The sequence below is a fragment of the Arthrobotrys flagrans genome (genome assembly GCF_004000055.1).
Source record: "Arthrobotrys flagrans strain CBS H-5679 chromosome Unknown unitig_8, whole genome shotgun sequence".
Classification (NCBI taxonomy): domain Eukaryota; kingdom Fungi; phylum Ascomycota; class Orbiliomycetes; order Orbiliales; family Orbiliaceae; genus Arthrobotrys; species Arthrobotrys flagrans.
Genome location: NW_027137553.1, coordinates 4,110,360 through 4,127,492, shown reverse-complemented (window position 1 = coordinate 4,127,492; position 17,133 = coordinate 4,110,360). Strand labels below are relative to the sequence as shown.

Sequence of the window (17,133 nt, the reverse complement as noted above, 5' to 3'; positions counted from 1 at the left end):
AGAGGCGAATTGAAGATAAAATCTATAAAGTCTAAATTCCGGCATTGATTTAAAATTTAAATTCATCAAGTTTCGAACGTTTCGATGTGCGATATCAGCAAATATGGACTAGCGTAACGTAAGAGAAAAACCTATGGCGCCGATGTCTTACTGGTGTCGTGCGAGTCGCACTCGCACAAGTAGTCACATGGCCATGCATACCGCATATTGCAGAGAGCCATAGTATACAGGCCGATGCCAATTGATATCAATGTCACAGATCCTTATATTTAAAAAAGCACGGGTCACCTGGCCTCCGTTTAGTTAGCCCCAAAATCATCCCTATTCGTCGATGTTCGTCCTACTGAAACGAGTTCCCGAATATTCTCCCGAACAGTCCAAATCTCGGAACTTCATCTTAAAACTCTGCCGTAGTTATTCCTTGAATTCCGGCAGGACCACTTTTAGGGAATAAACTAGCCGGTCCATCTGCGGGCCAAATCTGGGGAAATTCTGGGATTTTATTAACCATGGAAATGGCGTTATCCAGATGACGTCGATAAACCTTTGGATCCACATTGCAAATAAGGTACCGCATTGTTGGATTTTTATAGGGCAAAGTGACGAAAATGCATAGTTAGTAGCACAGATGATTTAAGGCCTTCGGGGTGGAGCCGATGATAGCTGCTTCGTCTCCAAACTTTAATCTTGTACTTGGTGCGACCGTCGATATTCCGATGTCCCCATGATATTCCGACTTTGCGGCTCAACTTCTCAATATAAGATCGCATCTATAGATCTAAATCTAATGTTTCCCACCTTAACTTCCCCGAGCTGTCCTCCGAAGCCCTAGTAAATTTCATTTTCTCTGATGCTCATCACCAAACCGACTTTTTAGAACCTTGGAAATGCTACGTTATAGTATTGTAGGATGAGCGTTCGAACTTTAAATTTAAATATTTCTGGAATATAAAAGACAAGGTTTCTGCCACGAGAGAATGAGCAGTTAGAGCTCGTTTCAACATCGCGATCGATATACGATTCTTTTCATAGATTGGGGATTCTTCTGAGCATCTTTCACAATGCTAGTCGCACGCACGCCTATGGTTCGGAGCCTCGCCAGGTCCGCAATCAAGACATCGATATTTACAAGAAATGTAGGCGCGATGCCTCAAATCGCGAAGGCCGAGGGGGATATCTCCTCGGTATTCGCATCGCTCTCAGGGGAGACAGAACAACAGCTCCCAGTGCGTTATCGAGAACTCAAGAAACAGCTGATTGCGGGAAATGCCGATAAGGTTCAAGCGAGTTGGAATAGGCTGATCGAGTCTCTGAAAGATGGCGTCGAGATGGCGAAATTGATGAGAGAACAGGTATAACCCATGCTCCAGTGAGATTTTATTTAGTAGCAATTACTAAGGGTTAACAGATGATCCCCTCGGTCACCTTCACTGACCTCACCACGGGTAAACTTAGCTCGAAAACTGTCGACATCATCAAAAACCGCGGAACAGTTGTCGTTAGAGGCGTCTTTTCACCTTCTGAAGCACTCGAACTAAAAGCACAAACTAGAGCGTATATAGACGCTAATTTGAATACCACAAAGCACTTCAAAGGTCAAGTTTTCGAGATATACTGGTCTCCAAGCCAAATCAAAGCTAGGGGCGATCCTCGGATGTTGAACACACAACGGGCACTACAAAAGCTATGGAGCGGGCTACTAGAACAACAGACAAATACGCCGCTGGCATATGCTGATCGTCTGAGAATGCGGACTCCGGGCGATAAGTCATTTGCTCTAGGGCCTCATGTTGATGGCGGATCATTGGAACGGTGGGAAGATCCTACATACGCATCTTGTTATACCGAAATATTGAAGGGAAACTGGGAGAAGTATGACCCCTTCGACGCTAAATACCGAGTTGACGCGGTGATGGATTTGTATAACTCCTCTGGTGGATGCGCTGCATTCCGAGAATTCCAGGGCTGGCTGAGTCTCTCCTCTTGTGGACCCGGGGAGGGGACGTTGAGGGTCAATCCACTGTTAAAACAAGCGACTGCATACTGGATCTTGAGGCCGTTCTTCTCGCCGCCAAAACATGACCCCTTATCGCTTGACGGATGGAAACTCGATCTTTCTACATCCAAATTCCCGGGATCGGCGCAGGGTAGAGGCCAAGAAATGTCTGATGCGACGCACCCGCATTTGCAATTGCAGCATTCGATGGTATCTGCACCACGAGTCGAGCCTGGCGATTTCCTAGTATGGCATTGTGATACCATTCATGCTGTTGATCCGGTTCATAATGGAAAAGAGGATGCAAGTGTCTTTTATATTCCCGTAGTTCCGAAGTGTCGACTTAACGAAGGATACATCCAGAAACAGAGGGAGACATTTCTGACAGGATATCCTCCTCCGGATTTCCCCGGAGGCAATGGAGAAGAGTATCACCAAGGACGACCGGGCGTGGATGCTATCAAAAAAGTTGGGGGTCAAAGCGCCTTAACGGCGATGGGATTTTAACGTAGGCTTTCTAAGAAGAGTCTTCGTTAAAGAGAGAGATATCCAGTTCTTTGTCTTCCGGTGGAGTTGAACTACCTGTACTCGCAGCTTTAAGGACTTTGACTAGTTGTATCTGTTCCTTTTTCCGTTTCCTCCCAACTAGCCGTTTGTGTGCCCTTCCGTTAATATGATTTTCCCAGAGTTTTTGAGTCACCGAAGTGAAGTGACAGTGTTCGCATGTCTTATTTACCCATAGAGAGCGATTCATCGACAGGTCTTCTTTGTACGGCCTGAGGAGGTCGGATGGGAGGGTGGCAACCTCTGTTGGCTTCGGAAGGGATTCATTTGAGATATCCGGGTTTAGGAAGTCTGTTGCAATGTTTAGTTTAAGATATCCTGATCAATTTAAGAAACTACTCGATTTTATACATACCTTGAGCGATCTTTACAGCCGGATCTCTTACCATTTCGTTCCATTTTCCGAGATCAGATGTATCAAGTAGATACATTCCACCCTCTGGAAGTGACGCTTTATCGGCAACTAATCTGTTTAGTAGTTTTATCCTGATCCATCTTAGTTGGGCTTTTCCATAAGCTCTTGTCGCGCTATTCATCTTCTCGACATTCTCTTTTTTCAATCTTTCGACGTCTGCTGCCAACTCTTTCTTGCTCTCCAAGTCGTCTTCAGGCCAACTCTCAAGCTCGTCTCTCGCGGTTAGATAGGGCAAAAACTCCTTCCATCCGATACTTTGCCATACCCCAGAAGTTGTATCTATCTCCTTATTCTCTTTGTATATTTTATGTAACCCGTCAATCTCTGCAAACAAGCCCTGTTCAATCATCTTATCCACTCTTCCTTTCAACCTCTCCGACCAAACATCATCGTTCGCATGCACCCAAAACAAAAGATTCGAAAACCTAGCAGTAGATTTGTCTGCATTCCTCCCTTGTTCTTCGGCATAGAGATCCGATGCTTTCCTATTTGTTGTCAAGCAGATCTCTAACGATCTTAATATCTTTCTTCGATCATTCGGATGCCATCTGTTCGCCATCACCGGGTCTCGTCGTCTTAATTCCTCCAAAATCTCCGATGTTGGACCGTTTAGAACTGGGAATTTTGAAACCATCGACTCCCGGTGGCTGGTATACTCCCCGCTTTCCAGTTTCTCTTCAAAATCCTGCAATCGCTCTTGAAAGAGTAATGACTGAACATAGTAATGCGTTCCACCAACTACAATTGGCACTTTCCCACGGATTCTAATATCTTCAATGGTATTAAGGGCGGCTGACAGCCATTGCCCGATCCGCCAGGCTTCCTCGGGGTTTAGGAAGTCTATAAGGTGGTGTGGGATCCCCATTCGCTCTTCGAGCGGGTGTTTATTGGTGATCACATCAAGGCCACGATACATTTGCATGGCATCGCTATTGATTATTTCACCATTAAGGGCGATAGCGAGGTCGACAGCGAGCTATAGTCGATATTTTTAGCTCTATATTAATAACAGCTTTGTGATATGTGGACTTACTTTTGACTTGCCGGTGCCTGTGGCACCGATCACGGTGATAAGGGGCCTGAGTGCTTGTTGCATCCTCGGAGAATACAGGACCTCGGGGCAGGTTTAGGCAGTCGTAAAATTGGATATTATTTTGAGCTGCAGGTTTGAGCTTCAAAATGCGTGAGCGAGCTTGTGACTAAATGCATAAAACCACACTCGCACCACTGCACTGGCTAATTCGAACCGAGGCTTGCAATCGAATCTTAATCTTAGCTGGGTAGCTTAATATCCTCGACGACCCCTAAATTCCAATACCAACATTTTTTTCATAACTTAGTCGCCTCCTTGAATCATCCTATTCGCTATCATCGAAGATACATACCGTTTGAAGTTGGAAGACCCCTGAGGAATCTGCGTCGAAGAGGGAAAAATCTCGGGCCAGAAAGTTTGCCCACGCAAAAAACCACCACAAAATCAACACAAGTCAAGTTGATTCCTAAAACGGAAACGAATGAGACCATGCCATCCCGGCTTCTTATTCTTTCTCGGAGGGACGAGCATGTCCACCTCAACTTCCATCCGACGGCTCTAACTCTACTCGAAGTCATAGCCTTAATATTTGTTTTCATCTTCAAATCTATTTTAACTGGCCTAATGATCCTAATCGCCGGCACGGGCCACCGCCAAAAACTTACAACTGTAATGCCAAAACTATCGGTCTCAATGCCATTCAAACTCACCGAAAAAGATATAAGCCTCTACATAAAAGCAACTTCCTCCATCCGCGAAAATCTAGATGCTGATGAAGCGTCAAAAGCATTATTCCTGTCAGTGGTTACGGAGCCGTGTATGCTGCTCCTGGTTGCAAAGCGAGGATGTCCAATTCAACCACTGGGCGCAGTTAATGTCAGGAACTCATTCAAACTTTTCCGGCCGGAGTTATGTAAGATTTCAGATTTACTATCTGTGGAAGGGGCAATGGTAGTAGCTGCTCTGGGCTCAGAGGCAAGAATTGTCAAAAGAGGCGTAGAATTCGACCTAATCGTTGAATTGGGCGTTAAGGTCTTTGACGGCGATACTACCGAGATGAAAACTGTTTTTCGGCAAGTGTTTACTATGCTTCAGTTTGCAAGGATACCAAAGAATGTAAAACTGTCGGAAGTCTCACAAAAGCCTGAGTTCGAATTTAAACTGGATTCCGAGAAACAGCCGGAAGGGCAGGTACAATTGCCGTGGGATGGTCCGAAGGAGTGGGCCAGAGTTTGTAAGGATTATAATCCTGTTCATATTTCGTCGCTTGCGGCGGAATTGTATGGGCTTCCGGGCAAGATTGCGCATGGGAATCACATGGCTGCTTTAGCGCTGGCAAAAGTAGAGCGGAAATCTTTAAAACCAGACGGAAGGTTGTCATTGGATGTTAAATTTAAACGGCCGGTGACGGTGCCGGCGAGGTTGGATATCCGGGTGGAGTATGAACGATCAGAGAATTCCCAAAAGACAGTCACCCATTTTGCGCTTACAAGCGGCGAGAAGGTGTATGTGCAAGGGGAATATAGAGAGCTGTGAGGTTAAGGCGGGTAGCTCCCGGTTTCACTTTTGGGGAGGCATTTCCTTGTTAAGTATTTTTTGTATATAACCATCTTTCTATTTCAAAATTCATGTTTCAAAGTTATTATCAGCTGGGGGACGCCGATATCATAGACTTATTGACTATATAAAACCAAAGGCATCAAGCCTAGGATACAAAATAACCTGCCTGCCTTTTTTATACGAAAGGTTTGTAGCAAAATCCAAATTAAACATTCGAAGGCACCGCAGATGTACGATTTAGTCTGTCTCGTTAAACTCAAAGTCGGAATCGATGTCCCCAACGGTAGTATAAGATCCACAGCCCTTCAAGCGCCGGTGTTCTAGTGGGAATATTTGGAAATTAGTCTTGAAGTATGACGTGGGGCACGAAGCCAGCTTACGGCCCCACCGTCTTAGAATGTTCATCTTCATGTCTTGAGCCAACTGTTCTAACATGGTTTCTAGTTAGGGGATCAGACCCATCTGAACATTCAATGCCAACTGTAAGCCTTCTTGCCTAAATTTTAGCCAAGATTCGTTATCGTAGTTAAAGACTCATTGCGACTAAATATGATGAAACGTGAAGCAGCAGCATCTGTAGCCATCCCACAATCCTCGATTCAGTAACTTCGGGTGTATTTTGAATTGCCCCTTCCTTGAGCTGCAGTGCTATATCGAATAAATCCTCTAGTTTCGGATACTTCCATTGTTTATAAAACTTTCGGAAATGTCCAGCGTAAAACATGTCAACGACAACGAATCTGATCATTTTCGTAGTGTGGAATAGGTGAATGAGTGTTGTGACTGATGCGTGGCTAACTATTTCGGAGACTAGCTTGGCTGGAAGGTTTAGGATTGGAAAGGTTCCTTTCCTAGGATACCGGTCTATGAATTTGTAGTCGGGCACATACATGTGATTCATGTTCCAAGTTCAGTCGGTCAAGAGTGTCGCTAGAGATAGGACGGATATATTTAAATCCGGGGTAGAAACAGCATGGATGCATTCGAATGACCATGTTATTTGATCTGAAGTGACCCCGTTTTTACCCACCTCTAATACAGGAATCGGGCTGCGCCATGTATAAAACGCTTATTGATATTGCTGTCTGAGGGCGCTCCCTATAGAGCTTCTGCGTTTCTCTAACCGTAGTGGTGTGCTTTTTTCTAGTGGCTCTAATGGTCACTGCATTTCAGATGTCATTATCGTGGATTAGTATCTGAATCCTCGGTTGGGATATGGCTGCAGGAGGTTGATTGTATCAATTAATATTCAATGAAAATGGTAGGGGCCCGTGATGGAGACAATCGACGCAACTAAACAGCGCTCCCTGCGACTCCAGGGTGTAGCATCTTATCTACTCCTGCCACATCGGCAACAAAGACTTCAATACCAGAAAAATTGTGCATATCAATAAAAATTTACCCGCAGTTGGTGTCCAGCATGCTAGCCTCGGGGTGCCAAATCGGCAACGCAAAATTGTGCGCAGAATACAACAACCCGCATGTGGTCATGGTCTGGGGAAGGTACCTGTGATACCATGCATATGCGAGGATGTTATCTAGGCTGTGGATAGCAAGCTCGCTAGGCGGGCCTTCCTTGCCGTTGAAATATGCACGGATAGCTAGGATTATAATTTTATTTAAATCTAGCGGTCCCAGCGACAAAGCCCATTGCATAACACCAACATGCACGCTGACTTTAATTCGATTAATTCACGAGTTCTCATTCAACATCAGACATCATATCCTTTTATTGCCTGCGCGAGCCATAATAGCCGACGTATTCTCCCTTTAGCTTGTGTGACGTGATTTGAGTCTCAAAAGGCGACGGGAAAGTCTTGATATGGAACCCTATAGCCTAGAGTGGTGAGATGTTATCCGCATCTATTCTTCGGGTTACATCACTCGAACTCTCTGGTAGTTATTACCTAATTAGTACGCACTACACAAAATACTCAACATCAGATGGCTTGATCGGAAAAAAAAACTTACGTGTGCTTGTGTATGCTGATTTGTTTTGAACATCTCGGAGCCCCGAGGTGGGGGACCGAGCTGTCTGTGCTGATAGTGGTCCCTGTGAGCTAAAATTGGTTCTCGGTTCAGTCCGCCTTTGTCTTAGAATCATGGGATTGGGACCTTGGATTTGACGGAAACATGGTAAGTCAACGGCGTGCATACGCAGACTGCCTTGATCTCCAATCGGGCTAGCTGGATCGATTGATCGATCCCGTCTCCGGGATGCCTATTGTCCCAATGCCTTCTCTGATCCTTTTAGCCTCTTCAACAAACTGAGATTATTGATTACCCCATTCGGTGCTTATAGTATTTTGCAGTTTGTACCTCATGTTTAAATATTTTCAAATACACGCATGTTTATTTTTGTAATTTCCCAGGAGAAAGTTACGAGCAGATCGAATTTAGTTTAACAATTTTGATACCGGTGAACATTCAACCTGGACAGAGGAACTCTATGCATCTGATATATCGATATGCCAATTTTTCTCCAGAAAAAAATCTCCCACGACACGGCTGTAGGGCAAATCGCTCAGTTCCCAAAAATCTGGACAGTTTCGGGAACTCTAATATTGAAGTGATCACCGAGATCTTGTTCCATGGAACTTGTGTCAACATGTGTAGAGTTGTTCGACGTCGACTACATTTTGCAACAAAGCGGGTGTCTGCCGGCTAAATCGGTCCAAATTATCCATGTCTGCGGGCAGGAACGCGGAATTACTGGACTGGCTCAGAACATCCCATGTGAAGACGTTCTCTCCACTTTCCAGGCTAAATACAGGGTAAATGGCAATATCATCTCGCAGGGGTGGAGGAGCTTGTTTGAAACTTGGGAGGACCGGCCGGAGTTTCCCCCAACTTTCCCCCACCTGCGAGTAGACAATACCCACATATTTACACTTTTCGGCCCCGTACTCTCCATAGTGGTCATCGAGTTCTCCGCAGTTAGGAATACAGTTAGTGTTTCCCCAGAAGAATATTTGAAGCTAGTACCTCATCAATTCTCGTTGGAGCGCTCCAGCCCTCAGCGCCAAACCAAATTTCTAGCAATACGGGGAAAAAACTTGGAGAAACCTCGTGTGCTTTGACACTTCAAGTATGCACAAATCTAGGGTCTTTTACCGTGGTTTTCTCTTACTGTCAAGCAAGCTTATTCTGGGACCTGCTGGTATTGGTCGTTTTCAGACAACATCATCAGGCGGGGTGAATACGCAAGCCCTTGCAAATAGCCTGTCATAGGCTAAATGAAAATTCCGCTTTAACGTCTATCTGTCCCATGGAATTTGTTACAGGACGGCCGGTTGTGGCGCTCGTTCGGTCAGACAGCTGTACAGACCAAAACGACGGGGGGTTTTTTTTTTTCAAAATTTCATAGTATCACTATAGGATGGCTGATATAGCCTGCGCGGAAGCAATCCACGGTAGCGATGAAACTCTGCCCCAGAAAACTCTAGTAACCCTTCGATCCTGAGGATCTGAAGAAATTGAACGGCCAGATACCTGCTCCTATGTTGCATTAAAGAGTAATCATTTTTGGGGGGTTTGTGGGAATTCTTTTTCAACGCCTGGGCGCTCACGACTAAAGCCCAATAGAGCTTCTATCCCGGCAAGCATTGAGGCAAACCGGTTTCGGTTAATGTAGTAGCCATGGTACGCCTTACGGCTACCGGTGGACTATCTGTTCTGTCCGGTGCTTTCGCAATACCTGGTACCATGGACATAAGATGTCTTAGGCTAGTATTTCCCCACAGCCAATTGTTCCGCCAATAGCGTGAGTGGAGCCACAACCATTACATGGCTATGGTTACGGGTTGTGCTACCTGTTGATCTTGACCGCAAAACTTCATACATGCAACTTTTCGGAGCCATTGACCCCTTCGAGCCTTTAACATGGTATCACTTGATATGGAGTTTTTCCCGGGTTTCGAGCCTGGGGCTATTAGCAAAATAGCCTAGACGTTTTCTACCTTCAACAGCGCATACTACAAAGGAAAAAAAAAAAAAATTTATAAAATGATGGGAACACCCTGTTTATCGAAGCTCCTGGTCTTGAATTTTTTTTCAAAGCATTGGAGCTGTCTACCTCTTATTGTTTGAGTAGAGAATCCAATAACCAGGTTTTCCCAGCTGCGTTCCTCTACCAAAATGGCGGAACCCACGAGAGCCCAACCGACAGCTTCTCAAGTCGACGAGAAGGGTGATATCTCAGTCCAGCACTACGACAATGCCGATATCTCCAATAAAGCTCTCAATGAGGGCGCCAAACAGGCTACTGCTGCTGAGCACAATCTTACCTTCCTCCAAGCCATTAAGACTTATAAGCGGGCAGCTATTTGGTCCGTCTTGATTTCCACCACTGTCATTATGGAAGGTTACGACGTTACACTTCTTGGTTCTTTCTTCGGCTATCCTGGTATGTTTATAATCGGTCGTGAATGCGTGGTTGCGCATAACGTTTAAGAATCTTTGCTAATTGGAAAATAGAATTCCAAAAGAAATATGGTTATTTGACCGAGAATGACGGCTATCAGATCAGTGCAACCTGGATGTCAAACTTGAACGTTATTGCCGCTGTCGGAAACATCATCGGTGCTTTGCTCAACGGTTACCTCACTGCGAAGTTCGGACATAGAATTGTTTTGATTGGTAGCTTGGCTCTCTTGACCGGTTTCATCTTCATTGTCTTCTTCGCCCAAAGCATCGAAGTTATGTTCGTCGGTACACTCTTCTGCAATATCCCATGGGGTGTATTCGCAACGTCCGGTCCTGCGTACGCGGCTGAGGTTGCTCCATTAGCGCTTCGTGGCTATTTGACTGCCTATGTCAATCTCTGCTGGTGCATTGGTCAATTCATTTCTGCTGGTGTTCTTAAGGGTCTAGTAGATGTCCCTAATATGTGGAGTTATAAAGTTCCATTTGCTATCCAGGTGAGAGCTGCCCTGCAAAATTATTGTCTTTCCTACTTTCGATTTATTGTTTTTTATATCTTTTTGCTTCTTTTTTGTATATTTGGGGTTGCTTTGCTAATATAAACTATCCTTTACAGTGGATCTGGCCTATCCCTCTCGGCATCTTCGCATACATGGCTCCAGAATCCCCATGGTTCTTGGTCCGAGTTGGAAAACTTGACGAAGCCAAGAAGTCTCTGATGCGACTGTCTCAGCCCGAACACGATATTGACTATGACGCCCACATTGCTCTTATGGTCCATACCAACAAGCTCGAGAAAGAGGAGCGTAAGGGTGTGAACTACTACGATGCCTTCCGTGGCACTAACCGTCGTCGTACCGAAATCGCCTGTATGGCTTTCTTGTCCCAGATCACCAATGGTGGTGCTCTCTGCTACTCCGGATCCTTTTTCTTCCAGCAAACTGGTATTGGCGCATCGACTTCTTATGGTATTGCTCTTGGCGGTACTGGCATTGCATTCGTTGGAACTATTATCTCTTGGTTTTACTTGAGCAGATGGGGTCGCCGAACGATCTGGTTCACTGGTTTCTCATCCCTCGTCGTTATTCTCTTCCTCATCGGTGTTCTCGCCAGTGTTCCAAACCAGACTAAGTCGCTTGCCTGGGCCCAATCTTTGCTCACTATAGTTTGGCTTGGAGCTTATTCTATGTCCGTTGGTCCAATTGTCTACACAATCGTCGCTGAAATCGGCTCTACTCGTCTCAGAACCCAAACCGTCGTGCTTGCCCGTAGCACATACTACGTTGGTAACATCATTTGCGGTGGTCTCATTCAGCCTAGACTGCTGTCCCCAACTTTCTGGAATGCAAAGGGCAAGACTGCATGGTTCTGGTTTGTTCTTGCGTTTTTCACCAATATCTGGGGATACTATAGACTTCCAGAAACCAAGGATCGTACCTTCGAGGAATTGGACATCTTGTTCCAGAAGGGCGTTCCAGCTAGGAAGTTTGCTGAATACCAGATTGATCGTGAAGACGAGTTTTCTCAGCACTGAGTAGCTACTTTGCCCGAATAGTTGTTTCCTATAGCGATCGTTTACGACTTGCAAATATGTAATTTTTCTTCTTAGGTAGTTGCTGTTGATCAAAGTTTCAAATGTTATATAATTTTCCACATATTTGAAAGTTTTTTCATATACGAATAATGAATTCTCTGTACGTGAAATTTGCTGCGAAGTGTCTCTAGACTACTTTGTGAAGTTATTCAATAAGGAAGCTGTGTACGTATGATGGTGCGATTCCTTAAATCCTCGCGGAATGAAATCTCGGAATCACCCTGCTTGCCCTAGCTGACAGGCTAGGTAGCAGAAAATATTCTGGTCTCCCTGGCACTTGCGCAAGCTCCCTTGGTCACAACTTGCAGGTGTCCATGCGTATCGTGTGATATGTGATAGTACTACCCTGGTCTGAAATTCCCGCACTTAGCTACCTAGAACCTTGAGCTGCGCCGATCTCGTATATTTATCAGACGACTCCTCAAGGTTGAAACAAACACGTTCGGTTTTTGGGTCGGGGGCATATGTTCCGACGGTTATACGATAATAAGGTGGAGCTACCATCTTCTTGGCGGAGGTGTGAACGAAACTTCTCTGGAAGCGAGTCGTCCCATGGATCGAATATGCAGATCACCAATACTCAAGATTTGGACTGATAGATTGACTACGGTCATATGGAAACGGAATATTTCTGAACTATGATCGACAGGAAGCGTCTAACTACTTTTGCAATTTAGACAAAATACAATCTTTTTAAGGATATCTATTGTAACGTGATTCATATCTCGGAAACGTGTGTGAATAAATAAACCTATAAGGTTGATAAAATATGTATCCGTTGAATGGGATTCTGGCATCGATGCCTAACTGATATGGTAGATGTCGAACGATCCACACACCAGGACACTCAACAACAAAGCGAGATGCATATGCAACAAGGTGGTACGGGATGGTGCTATCCGGCTAAATGAGGTTATTCAAATTACCTTAAGCATTCCGGCTGCTGGGTAAATTGATTTGGCGAGGTGCGGACCCATGGTTAGGCTATGGGATTTGTGTGTCAGGTAAGTTTGGTCAGCTCCGGGGTGCGACGATTTATACTGCGCTACTGGTACGGATCAATACTGTCCATCACGAAGTACCTACCGGCCTACTTCAAAGAAGGGATCAGTATGTCAAATTACCCTGGCTGGCTCCCTGATAATTAGGGCATAATCGGAATCTCGTAGGCATGACCCCGGACGTACCGAATTTATTATTATTTTTTATATAGAAATAATTAAATCCGAGATATCATGAAGAAGCTATAGATTTCTTTCAAGATCTAGGGGACCTTGAAGACTTGTAGTCATAAACACGGCCACTTACATGCTCATATATACATAAATTTCGATCCATGGGTTCATAAAATGATCATGAATTCGAAGGCCAAGCTATTATAGTCGCCATGTCACACAAGATTCCAACGACCGTAGAACACAAGCGTTGCAAATAGAGCGTTGGATTTTGCAACAATCGGCACATTGTAATACGCATTCAGACTGATACCCAGTTTTGGAAATGAATTTTCGTGTCAATAGCGAACAACAAAGTGCGGAAAGTAGCCCGCCAACTTGTAGTTTAGGTAATGCAAATGGCTCACCTTTGTGATTCACTTGCTGAGCTTGATTATATAATCTGAGGGAGATGGATGTGGCGCGCATCAACACTGTGGCTGTTACACATTCACAGCTCAACACAACACAAGCTGGGTTCCACAACACCAGAGCTGCCCGAGCCACATGGGTGGCTATTTCAGACCTCTAACCTCTTCAACCTCAACATCCACCACCTCCCAAATATACCATCAAAATGACCTCGATACCCGACGGAGAAGAGAAAGAGACCTCCAAGGAACCCTCTGGGGCGCCACCTGCTATCATAGATGAACCTTTCCCCGATTCATCCGCCATTGACGACGAAGTTATCGACCTCTCCTCCGGCATCGATCTTGAACCCGGTGCTAAACCTCGCTTGGGCGTCAAACGAGGCGCAAAGTTATCTATACCTTTTGGACCGTCGCAAACACCGTCGCAAACACCGTCGCAAGCACAGTCGCAAACACAGGCACAACCTCAAAATCAAAGGTCGAAATCAGGCCTCGAGATGGCTTTTGAGAAGGGTTTACGTATTGATACGGCGATTACTGATAGAGAAGGCGACAATGGTTTCGCGCCCGATTCACTTAGCTTATCGCAGCTTAAGAAGCTGGTCACTGAAATGCCAAAACAGAAGGTACGGGCTTTTGGATAGAAAGTTATACGAATCACCTATTGGGATGATAGCTAACAGAAGCAACAAATAGCAAATCGAGTATGCTTTCAAATACTCCGACACCGATACCTTACAGAACGAAATTGAAGAGTGGTTCCCGTACTCTGAAGCTGAACAACGGCTCGTCCTTGCGTGCAAACGCCAATTCCAGCGAATATATACAGAAGGTTCGTTGCTAGGAACTTTAAAGGTACTTTACAGATATGCTGATTGGTATTAGTCCCTTGGACAAGGTCATCTGCAGTTCGAAAGAAGAAATGCTTGAATCGGCTTGTTGAATACGTCGAGTCATCGTCCCAGGACCAACGAGTAGAAGCTCTTCTGTCGATATGCTACGTAGCACAGGGAGTGTACGGCGAAACACGATCAACAGATAACCAACTGCATTGGATCAAGGAAAACTGCAAGCTCATTCGGCAGACATCCATACTAGATCCGCTATGGAGCTTGATAAGGATGAGAATATCAAAGGAGTGGGAGGACCGGGAACCAAGCGATGATGATATGCCTCGAGAAGTCGACCGTAAAGAGCTAAGACTATGCCTGACCATATTATATCTGATGCTGGAAACTGGTCGCGATGATGAGAGGTTTTGTGAAGAAGTCGGTAAGTTTGGTTTGATCCCCAGTAACATAGGAATACCACTAACGAGCGGTGGGTATTAGCCGACCTTGAGCCCAACATCACCTTATTCATTGTCGAGAATGTAGCTAAGCTCCGCTGGGAGGATGCCCCTGGTGTCCCTTTGCAATCGGTAAGTGTTCCCATTGATGCCATTGGTGAGGCAGCTTGCTAATATGCTATTAGTTCCTCCTTCTACTTTGGAAGATCCTTCTCTGTATTCTAGGCACTGCAGAACAGCTCAAGAAAACAAAGATGCTCCGAATTCTTCTTACTGAAGGGGCAAATGACAATGGTCCACCAACCACGAAAGGACAACCTGCGTTGTTACCAAAGAAGACGACACAGAGCAAACGGGATACTCCCCCAAGTGATGTTGATGAGGCCTCCAGGTCTGTCAACGTTACATTACCTGCAGATGCAACAATATCACCGTATTCTAAAATTACTGCCTCGCCTCTGGATTACCACAATTTCCGACAGGAACTTCTACATAAATACCCTGCTTATAACGCCCCAGCAGTTCCTAACTTTGTCACAAAATCTCTCGTCGCGAGCCCTAATGGAGAGCTCGGTCCTCCTACAGTCCTTACATCAGCATCCACAACTCCATCGATCTTGAATCAACCTGTCCACATTGCTACTCCAGCACCGTCTCCTCCACCATCGCCGGTTGCTGGTAAAGGTGGGAAAAAGCATAATTACCAAACGAACAATAATTTCCCCTTCCTGTATCCTCCGACTGCCCTTGGAGGTTGGAAAGATGGTTGGGCGAATATGAACTCTAGTGATGTCGGTGTTCCAACCAGTATTCGAGAGGGTGGCGACCTATTCAGATCGAGGGTTAGAGTTAGCCCCGCTTTGCAGCAACTCGCTGAGGAAAAGGAACGCTTCCTCAAGTCGGAGCGAGGATGGTCAGCCGTAGATTCTGAGCTGAAAAGTGATCCAGAGAAAATCCGAGCCTCGCCGGATATTTGTCGAGATAGACAAAAGGAAGTCCAAATTTTAGAACGGGTGGACGCCATTTACGTAAGTACTCTGAAACCAAGAAATCATTGGATTTTACTAACGGCAAAAGCGTGACATCCTTCCGTTCCTTCAATCATTTGTCATTGTCTTGTTAAAGATCACTCTGGCAAATATGTCTATTGCTAGTCCACCGATCCCTCAGAATGGCAGCAACGTCAGCGACAAGAAAGATGAGGACCCTAACAATGTTGGAATCCTGGGCGATGCACTCGAACTCGACGGCGTTGCCTTTATGGGTATGGAGGAGCTGGATAAACTCCGAAACAAAGAAATCATGAGCAAAGTTACCGGCACGTTGTTCTTGTCGTTGCTGAAGTGGTTTCGTGTTTCTCGTAAGACTCATACGCCCCCAAAATCAGTATTCCTTACTAACTTCAGGATAGACGTTTTGAAATTCGAATATTTGTCACAACTTTTGCTCGATTCTAACTTCCTTCCTCTGATGTTGAAGATCTACAACCAACAAGAAGTGACTGCCGCAGTCGCACTGATATCTGACAAAAAGGACTTCTCGTGAGTGGCCTGCTATATACCTAATATCGAACTTAGCTAATATACAACATAGGTATTTCCAATTTTGCTCAAAGAACTCCGCAAGACAATATACGGCTCCGGTCCCGCCACCTAGACCTAGGGGACAATCTGACTCTTCGGATGATGCCGTACCACCACCCATAATGAGAATCCGACGCATCAACACCGAGCCCGAGCCTCCAATCCTAGTGAAGCCAGACAGTAACGGCGAGGAGCCTACGATCATTACGGAATTTTCGTGGAGGAATTTCTTCACCACTGTCAACTTCCTTCGTGTAATGCAGAAAGTCTGCAAGGGCAAACCACATCGAAATCTTATGTTGGTACAATATAAGAGTAGTACCATCCTAAGGAAACCACTAAAGGTTCCGCAAGATGAGATGAGGTTGTATACACTGAAGTTGTTCAAAGGGCAGGTCCCTTTCTGTGGAAGAAAGTGGAGGCAAAGTATGACCCATCCTTCTCCAAAAAGTGTTCACCGTTTAGCTAACGGTTTTAAAGGTAACATGCGTGTCATTACATCGATATATCTGTATTGTCGACCGGAGCTTAGAGATGACTGGCTCGCAGCCTCAGATATCGACATCGAAGTAGAAGAAGCGATGGTAGGTCCCTCAACATCTGCCAGCTTTGGGAAACAAAACTAACATAATTTCTAGCCACAGGAACAAGCCCTCCGTGGGCTAATTCACTTTTACAACCTCCAACATTATCCCCAGCCAATGACACTGATGGGATTCGACCCAAATCTGCTCGCGGAAGAGCGAAACTTTTTCACCAGAGAACTGGAAAAAATAGACTGGGGGCCCTCATCATTGGAACCCGATGCAGAGGGAGAGGAAATGGTCTGGGATGGACCACCGCTCTTCCAAACCTCTTAGAACGAGGGCCAGAAGGTGGCGACCCTAAGAGCACCCACCCCATACGGGGCCTTGCGGGGCAAGCCCGAGGGCAAGGATAAATGCCCCAGGTAGAGCAGGCCCCTGAAGCTCAAGCCCGAGCTTTTGCGAGAAGAAAAGCGGAGGAGTTCTAGCAATTGCCGACGATCAGCGACTATGTGATGGCGCGTCGTTCCGACCCGGAACAGATCAAAGCGCGCGAGAAGAAGGAG

The 17,133-nt window shown here is 45.5% G+C and overlaps 5 protein-coding genes across 5 annotated transcripts; 4 read left to right on the top strand and 1 right to left on the bottom strand.

The window, feature by feature from the left end:
- Positions 1-1,061: 1,061 nt before the first annotated feature.
- DFL_007686 (uncharacterized protein) lies at positions 1,062-2,503 on the top strand (the record flags this gene model as incomplete). Its single annotated transcript, XM_067637304.1, has 2 exons — positions 1,062-1,352; positions 1,409-2,503. The coding sequence occupies 2 exons, from the start codon at positions 1,062-1,064 to the stop codon at positions 2,501-2,503; spliced, it is 1,386 nt and encodes a 461-aa protein (XP_067488835.1).
- A 10-nt stretch (positions 2,504-2,513) lies between these two features.
- On the bottom strand, positions 2,514-4,071 carry DFL_007685 (uncharacterized protein; the record flags this gene model as incomplete). The annotated part of the gene is made up of 3 exons (XM_067637303.1): positions 2,514-2,851; positions 2,916-3,951; positions 4,009-4,071. The coding sequence occupies 3 exons, from the start codon at positions 4,069-4,071 to the stop codon at positions 2,514-2,516; spliced, it is 1,437 nt and encodes a 478-aa protein (XP_067488834.1).
- Positions 4,072-4,497: 426 nt separating this feature from the next.
- Positions 4,498-5,544, top strand: DFL_007684 (uncharacterized protein; the record flags this gene model as incomplete). The annotated part of the gene is made up of 1 exon (XM_067637302.1): positions 4,498-5,544. One exon carries the CDS (start codon positions 4,498-4,500, stop codon positions 5,542-5,544), a length of 1,047 nt encoding a protein of 348 aa, XP_067488833.1.
- Positions 5,545-9,705: 4,161 nt separating this feature from the next.
- Positions 9,706-11,524, top strand: DFL_007683 (uncharacterized protein; the record flags this gene model as incomplete). The annotated part of the gene is made up of 3 exons (XM_067637301.1): positions 9,706-9,973; positions 10,045-10,487; positions 10,607-11,524. The coding sequence occupies 3 exons, from the start codon at positions 9,706-9,708 to the stop codon at positions 11,522-11,524; spliced, it is 1,629 nt and encodes a 542-aa protein (XP_067488832.1).
- Positions 11,525-13,375: 1,851 nt separating this feature from the next.
- On the top strand, positions 13,376-16,903 carry DFL_007682 (uncharacterized protein; the record flags this gene model as incomplete). The annotated part of the gene is made up of 10 exons (XM_067637300.1): positions 13,376-13,798; positions 13,869-14,004; positions 14,058-14,444; positions 14,504-14,592; positions 14,646-15,488; positions 15,538-15,820; positions 15,872-16,001; positions 16,054-16,469; positions 16,524-16,627; positions 16,682-16,903. 10 exons carry the CDS (start codon positions 13,376-13,378, stop codon positions 16,901-16,903), a joined length of 3,033 nt encoding a protein of 1,010 aa, XP_067488831.1.
- Between the last annotated feature and the right edge of the window lie 230 nt (positions 16,904-17,133).